At 41.0% G+C, this 8,481-nt stretch overlaps 2 protein-coding genes across 2 annotated transcripts; both read left to right on the top strand.

Annotated features, from left to right (window-relative positions):
• Positions 1-1,254: 1,254 nt before the first annotated feature.
• Positions 1,255-5,553, top strand: LOC138897407 (uncharacterized). Its single transcript, XM_070183374.1, has 8 exons — positions 1,255-1,336; positions 1,705-1,772; positions 1,819-2,105; positions 2,448-3,901; positions 4,170-4,280; positions 4,404-4,422; positions 4,645-4,992; positions 5,055-5,553. The coding sequence occupies exons 1-8, from the start codon at positions 1,255-1,257 to the stop codon at positions 5,551-5,553; spliced, it is 2,868 nt and encodes a 955-aa protein (XP_070039475.1).
• A 187-nt stretch (positions 5,554-5,740) lies between these two features.
• Positions 5,741-6,487, top strand: LOC138897406 (uncharacterized). Its single transcript, XM_070183373.1, has 2 exons — positions 5,741-5,935; positions 6,104-6,487. The coding sequence occupies exons 1-2, from the start codon at positions 5,741-5,743 to the stop codon at positions 6,485-6,487; spliced, it is 579 nt and encodes a 192-aa protein (XP_070039474.1).
• Positions 6,488-8,481: the final 1,994 nt, after the last annotated feature.

The raw sequence follows: 8,481 nt of genomic DNA, 5'->3' as shown, positions 1-8,481 counted from the left end.
TAGATGCGAGGCATCCACCCCAACATGCGATGATGAGAAGTTGAAGCTGAGGCGGATGCGAAGCATCCACCCCAGCATCAATCCCTAAAGCTGAGTCAAAATAGGAAATGGAAAACTTTAGCCCACGACCTTTGCACGCAATATATAAGCCAAAAACACCTCTTTTAGGTCATCTAACGCACGGGGAAGCAGAGAAAAAGCCATCACAAATTTTGGAAACCATGGAATTCGTCTTGAGTTCTTACTCTTTCCTTCTTTTATTGATTTTTATGTATTCTTGGAAATTACTTGATATTGCTACTATGAGCATGCGTGGCTAAACTCGTTAGTTCTGGGGTCATGGGTGCTACATGAATGTTGACGTTTAAAATTTGAATTGACGAGTTTGATTTTATCATATTTGATTGTTTATTTTATCGTGTTCTTAATTATTTTGTTGCATAGCTAACAGTGAAATACTATTTACGAATCTAGAGTTGAACTCGAATGTGGGAATTCTAGATTGCATATAGGATTAAATAGAGCAAGTTCTTGAACCGGGAATCGGGGAACGGATTCGCAATTAGGATAGAAATATACCTAATTGTCTTGCTTGGTTGAATTACATGAAGTGTAGATGCATTCTTGTTAGTCTTAATTTCATAGACATATAGGCATTTTTTAGGTTAACTTGAATAGGCGAGTAAAAACTCGACAGATTCTTACGAGTAATATTAACTTTGTCAATCAACAAACCAGATAAATCAATTAGTCAATTTAAACTGAGAACGCAACATGATTGCTAGCTAGACTATGACCCTGGAATATCCTCTCCTACTGATTTTCATCCGAAATTGCCTACGCGTTTTAGTCGATATCTAGTTTATTTAATTTCTTTGTAGTTTCTTCGGGTGTTAATTAATTACTTACACATTTTGAAAAAGAATTCTCTTGAATAGATAATTTGTTTGAGTTTGAATCAGTTGAAAGTAAATCATAAGTCTTCGTGAGAACGATACTGTACTCACTACTTTATTACTTAACGACCACGTATATTTACATGTGTGTTTGGTCGCAACAAGTTTTTGGTGTCGTCGCCGGGACTTAGAAATTAGCTACTTGTCTGAGTTAAGCTTTTACTAGTTATTTGTTGAAGTTTTCATTTTCAGTTTGCCTTGTTTGTGTTAACACAGACTCTTCTCTTGAATACGGAGGAGTAGAAGCGCAAACAACCTCCTTCCTTTAGATCCTGAAATTAAACGAACACTTCACGGGATGAGGAGGGAAGTGGAAGATAGAACTAGAATAGAAAGAGGTCAGGACATTGTAGTTCAACCACAGCCACTAGAGATGGAAGGTAATTAAGAGCGTCCGGTGATAGAAGTCGCAAGGCCCAATCTTGCTAATATGACTCAGGCTATTGTGAAGCCTGATATCACGGGTCACTTTGAACTCAAACAGTACATAGTGCAGCTGATTCAGTCCACAGGGCAATATGTGGGTCTATCTCATGAAGATCCGTAGCGGCATATTCAAAACTTCCTAGAAAGTACGGATACTTACAATTATCCGAACGTTTCCAAGGATTAAGTCAGGCTGACATTATTCCCCTTTTCACTTCTGGGGGAATCCGAAGAATGGTTGCAAAAGGAGCCAGCGAGCTTGATCCATACTTGGGATGATCTAGCACGAAAATTCTTAATCAAGTTTTTTTCCACTAAAAAGACAATGTCGCTGAGGAGCCAGATTCTTGGGTTCCAACAACGGGATGGCGAGACTCTTCATCAAGCTTGGTAAAGATACAAGAAGCTACTCAGAGACTGCCCACATCATTGTCAGAATGATGAGGTATTGGGTCACACTTTCGTTGATGGGTTGGACGAGACATCAAAGATGAATCTTGACTCAGCTTGTGAAGGCAGTTGCATGGCAAAGCCATATAGTGAAATCCAACTCCTGTTAAATAATTTCATTGCTAATGATAATAATTGGAAAGGAGATGGGGAATCACGAAGAGCACTTAAACAGAAAGCAGCAGGTGTAATTGAGCTTGATGATTTCTTAGCCATGAGAGCAGATATAGCGAAATTAGCAAATCAGATGAATAGAATGACAATGCACCAAACGCAATAGATGTAACATGTGCAATAGATGTCGACTTGCTGTGAGTTATGTGGTGAAGGTCACACGAGTGACATATGTCACACGAATCCTGAATACATCTATTATGTGGGGCAACAGAGTAGAGGTCCGATGAGTCAGCAAGCACAATATGGGAACACTTACAACCCAAATTGGAAGAATTACCCTAACTTCTCCTGGGGTGGAAATCAGGCGACTCAGAATCAATATAGGCCTCAAGGAATTTATAGTCAACCTTAGAAGCAACCCCAGCAAGTCGAGGAGAGTACAAATGACCTGTTGAAGAAGTTGCTGCTTGACAATCAACAATTGAGGACCGATTTTAGAAATCTTGAGAGGCAAGTTAGGCAGTTAGCATCAAATCAAAATACCAGGCCTGTATGCGCTCTTCCCAGTGATACAGAGAAGAACCCTCAAGTTAATGCAATCACACTAAGAAACGGGAGGGAATTGGAAGAAGCTCTAAAGAAGAGAAGAGATAAGCTTACACCTGAGGGAAAGTTGATTCCTAAGGCAACACCTGAGTCAAAGAAAGATGATGCATGTTCAGAGCCAGCGAGTGCTACAAGGCCACCACCACCTTTCCCCCAAAGGTTACAAAAGAAGAATGATGATTGCATGTTTAACAAATTTCTCTCTTTGTTAAGCCAGGTTCAATTAAATACTCCATTTGTGGATGTACTCTGTGAAATTCCAAAATATGCTAAGTACATCAAAGATATAGTGGCTCTCAAGAGGAGATTAACTGAATTTAATAGAACCACACATACTGAGGAGTGCACTTCGACGGTCAAAAATAAGCTTCCTCAAAAGCTTAAGGACCCTGGCAGCTTCACCATCCCTGTGCGGATTGGTAATATTGATATGGGTCCTGCTCTTTGTGATTTGGGGGTGAGCATAAATGTGATGCCCTTGTCCTTGTTCAAGAAATTGGATCTGGGAGCTCCAAGATCAACCATTGTGATGTTGCAACTAGCTGATAGATCCATAGCTTACCCTAAAGGAGTGATTGAAGATGTGTTGCTGCAAATTGGGAAATTCATCTTCCCAGCGGACTTCATTATCCTAGATTATGAGGCTGATGAACAAGTTCCAATTATATTGGGACGACTTCTCTTAGATACATATGATGCAATTATTAAAGTAAGAGAAGGAAAAATGATTATGAGGGAGGACAACGAGGAAGTGGTTTTCAATGTCTACAAGGAGATTCAACTTCCCTGCTATTATGAGGAGCTCTCTATGATATCTGTTGTGGAGGTGGAGAAGAAACTAATAGATCAGAGTGTATATCTAGACGATTCTCTAGAGAAAGCACTCAGGTTGTTCGATAGCTTGGAGATTGATGATGAGGTTTGGGAGATGATGCATATACTGGATGCATCATGTGTCTACATGCAAGGATTAAACCCCTTTGAGCAGTTAAATAGGTCGAGTGGGCCTCCACCAAAGACGTCGATTAAAGAGGCTCCAAAATTAAAACTTGAGCTCTTGCCCCCTCACCATCAATATACTTATTTGGGTGGGTGTGACACTGTACCTGTTATTGTTTCCCCTGACTTGTCTAAATTGCATGAAGAAAAGCTGTTAAGAGTGTTGCGTGAGCACAAGAGAGCCATTGGGTGGACGATGTATGACATTAGAGGCATTAGTCCAGCCTTCTGCATGCATAAAATTCTCATGGAGGATGGACACAAGCCAAGTGTAGAGCACCAACGCCGCCTAAATCCAATCATGAAAGAGGTGGTAAGAAAAGAAGTGATTAAGTGGCTCGATGCAGGTATTGTATTTCCAATCTCTGATAGCAAATGGGTAAGCCCTATCCAACGTGTGCCTAAAAAGGGGGGATGACTGTAGTGGTTAATGAAAATAATGACTTGATTCCCACATGAACTATGACTTGGTGGAGAATTTGCATAGATTATAGAAATTTAAACAATGTCACTCGCAAAGACCACTTCCCCCTCCCCTTTATTGATCAAATGCTTGATAGACTAGCTGGACAGGAATACTACTGTTTCCTTGATGGCTATTCATGGTATAATCAGATTTCTATAGCCCAGAGGACAAGGGAAGACCACATTTACGTGTCCCTATGGCACGTATGCATTCAAGAGAATGCCCTTTGGTCTCTGCAATCCACTTGCGACTTTTCAAAGGTTTATGATGGCTATTTTTACTGACATGGTTGAAAGATTTGTAGAAGTGTTCATGGATGATTTTTCTGTGTTTGTATTTTCTTTTGATAATTGTTTAATGAACCTTGATAAAGTGTTTTCTAGGTGTGAAGAGACAAACTTGGTGCTAAACTAGGAAAAGGGCCATTTCATGGTACGAGAAGGTATAGTCTGGGGGCACAAGGTATCCAAAAATTGTCTACAGGTGGACAAGGCAAAGGTGAAGGTGATTGAAAAACTGACCCCACCAGCATCAATTAAGGGCATTCGTAGTTTCTTGTGCCATGCAGGTGTTTTATCGTCGTTTCATTAAAGATTTTTCAAAAATTTCTTCTCCTCTATGCAGGCTTCTTGAGAAAGATATCCCCTTCAAATTTGATGATGCTTGTCTGAGAGCATTTAAAGAGCTGAAGAATATATTGGTGACTGCACCAATTATCATTGCCCCGAACTGGGCACAGCTATTTGAATTGATGTGCGATGCGAGTGACGTCACAATAAGAGCTATTTTGGGGCAAAGGAGGGAGAAAATTTTTCACTCTATTTACTACGCGAGCAAAACTCTAAATCCAACCCAGATGAACTACACTATTACTGAAAAAGAGCTGCTTATAGTGGTGTGGGTGTTCGACAAGTTCAGAGCTTATCTAGTGGGAACCAAAGTCATCGTCTTCACCGTTCACTCAGTTATAAGGTATCTGTTTGAAAAGAGACACGGTAAGCCGAGGCTGATTCATTGGGTCCTCGTTTTGCAAGAATTGGACTTGGAGATCGAGATCAAAAAGGAACAGAGAATCAAATAGGTGATCACTTGTCCAGATTAGAAAATCGAAACCATGTGGCTAAGGGAGGTGCGATTAAGGAAATATTTCTGGATGAGCAGTTATTGGCAATCACCTCCAGTGAAGCCCTGTGGTATGCAGACTATGTGAATTTTATTGCAAGTGGGGTGATGCCACCTGAATTATCACCTGATAATAGGAGAAGATTTCTACATGATGTGAGGCTTTACTTGTATAATGAGCCATTCCTGTATAAGCAATGCGCATATCAGTTAGTACGAAAGTGTGTTCTTAAGGAGGAGATGAAAGCAATCTTTCATGACAGTTACGCTTCTCCATATGGATGTCATCATGGTGGGGATAGAACCACCCAAAAGTGTTGCAATCGGGTTTCTATTGGCCAAAATTATTTAAGGATGCACACGCCTTTGTTAAACAGTGTGACAAGTGCCAAAGAACCGGAACAATCATGAAAAAGCACGAGATGCCTTTACAAATTATTCTGGTAGTAGAGATCTTTGATGTTTGGGGGATTGATTTCATGGGACCGTTCCCATACTCTAATGGTCACAGATACATCTTGTTGGTGGTCGACTAAGTGGGTGGAGGCCATTGCTATTCCTACTAATGACGCAAAGGTAGTGGTAAACTTTGTAAAAAATGCACATCTTCACGCGCTTTGGGACTCCAACAGTGCTGATACGTGATGGAGGAACTCACTTCCGTAACAAGTTGTCGAACAATGTTCTAGCAAAATATAGAGTTAAGAACAACGTTGCCCCCGCCTATCATCCCCAAATGAGTGGTCAAGTGGAAGTGTCAAACAGAGAGGTGAAGCAAATTCTGGAGAAAACGGTAAGTGGAAATAGGAAGGACTAGGCCGGAAAGCCTGACAATGCATTATGGGCATATTGAACTGCATATAAGACCTCCATAGGAACATCTCCGCATAAGTTGGTTTAGGAGAAGGCGTGCCACTTGCCCGTTGAGCTTGAACACAAATCCTATTGGGCGATTAAAAAGCTAAATATGGATATGGACTTAGCCGGCGAGAAGAGGTTGTTACAGCTCAACAAGCTTGATGAGTTTCGATTGAACGCATACGAAAATGCCAAATTGTATAAAGAAAAGACCAAGAGGTGGTATGATAAGCACATCCAACATCGCGAGATTGAGCCAGGTCAAGAAGTTCTCTTGTTTAATTCGAGGCTGAAGCTTTTCCTCGGAAAGCTTACGTCTCGATGGGCGGGTCCTTTTGAAGTGGTTAGTGTGAAGCCTCAGGGAGCGGTGGAATTGCATGATACGAGTTCAGGTGGTACATTCTTGGTAAATGGACAGAAAGTAAAACATTATTGGGGTGGTGACATTGCACGTCACAAGACCGCGATGGCCTTGGCCGATGCTTGAAAAACGTGTTGCGTCGTTCCGCGACGTTAAATCAGGCACTTCTTGGGATGCAACCCAAGCATTTTCTTTTGTTTTTCGTAGTTTACTGATTTTCCCATTCATTTTGTATTTTTGATTTTTTTTAGGAGTTCCTTAAACTTTTATTTTGTAGGAGTTAATTCTTGTATAAATTTATCGGGGAAAAAAAACTCCAGGTATGGGAAAACAAGGTGGATGCGTCGCATCCTCCTCAGTGCAAAACATTGACGGGCCAACTTCTCAAGGTAGTGAAGTCTGCCCATAGCGCCCATAGCCGCATCCGTGAAAATTTAAGGAAATCAGCTAGGATGCATCGCGTCCAAGTAAATGTTATATTTTTATTACACATCACACACCTTAAAACCCCAAATACTTCTCCCACATGTTTCCTCTCAACCCAAACACGCTTCCTTGCACATCTCTTCTCACTGGTGCTGCTCCTTTTGATCAACGCTCAGGTATGTACTTCCTCTTTCTCTCAATTCTCATCTCTTCTTGTTTCTCTAAGTAGTAGCATAATCCCTTCCCCAAATTTCCCCTATGTTAGGCCTCACAGATGTGAATACTACATATAAACTAAGAGGGCAACTAAAAGAGGTTTGAGGCTTAGGGTTGTTGTTTTTTCTTAGTTGTTGATGTTTGAGAGATGATAAACTACAAGTCCCTTCATATCATTGATTTTGGGAGGGTATTTGAATTGCCCAACTATTAGAAAACACTAGGCAAAACTATTGCACTCTACTCGTTCGACAAAATGTCTGAGAGGTAAAATTTAGGCGCCGGCGAAGTCTGAGTAGAGCGACACTAGTATATGCTAGTGAACAAGTTTGGGGTCGTTTGAATGGCTGTCTACAACCATGTTATAGTGTAGGAGCTAGGGGTGCTCATCATTCTTTCACCTTTCATTTTGAGGCATCTGATGGTCGTTAGGCTTTCGAGCGACCAAGTTTCGGGTTGAATTAAATACGATTAAAGTGCTTAACAGCTTGTGTTGTGATGTACATTATTCCTACAGTTGCATTATGTGTACTCTATGCATAGTGGTATATCTTGCCACTAAGTGTGGGGTTGCAAGTCATATAGTTGAGTAAGTTGCTGCGGTATGTGCGAGCAACACTTGAATCAGTCTCTCATTGTGCATAATGGTATCTATAAGTGCATTGCTCACTCATGTACTACAAGTTAGTTGATTCCTGCTGAAAGCCACGGGCTATGTTTGAATGAAGTACTGAATGGTATAAGCATGCGAATGATTGGAAGTACACACTTTTGCACGGCTGCTCCACATCTGAAACTTCAATGTTCTGCTAACTAATTGTTGACTTCTTTGTTTTGCCAGGTACTTAGGTTCACAAGGGCGGCAACGAGCAAAACGTCCAAGTAACAAGAAAGAGATAATGACAAGCAACCGCCTAAAAAGCCTACTGGAAAGGCAACTGGTGCTCCAAACCCACAGAACAAAAGAAAGCGGGCTGAGAAAGCAAAGGCACCACCGACTAGGCGATTAATTGATGAATCAGAGCAAGAAGAAGAGGAACCATTAGTGAGGAGGACTGTGAAAATGAGTACCACAAAAATATCAGCAAATTCGCCAAGCAAGGGGATAGAGTTCAGAGAACCTGTGCTGCACCAGACCAAATCCACCAAGTAGATTGATCCGAAAGATAAAGGGAAGTAGAAAGTTACCTTAGAATCTGAGTCTGAGTCTGATTCGGACTATGAGCTCACAAATGTCAACATGAGCAATGAAGATGGGGGTGAACCAATTGACCGAGCTGCTTGGGAGAAGAATTTTGTTAGTGAAAAAGCATTTCGGGTTTATGAGAAAATCCTGGATTCAAAGAAATATATCCCAGAAAAGCCAATCATCATTGGAGCACTGAAGAAAAATTATCCTGATCTTCTAAACTCAATTCAAGAGGTGCAACAATGGGGACCTATCTTGAAGGGCCACGACAAGACCAACCTTACTATTG

Source organism: Nicotiana tomentosiformis, chromosome 8 (assembly GCF_000390325.3).
Source record: "Nicotiana tomentosiformis chromosome 8, ASM39032v3, whole genome shotgun sequence".
NCBI lineage: Eukaryota > Viridiplantae > Streptophyta > Magnoliopsida > Solanales > Solanaceae > Nicotiana > Nicotiana tomentosiformis.
Note: the sequence above shows the minus strand (reverse complement) of the source record. Positions and strands in the feature narration are given on the sequence as shown.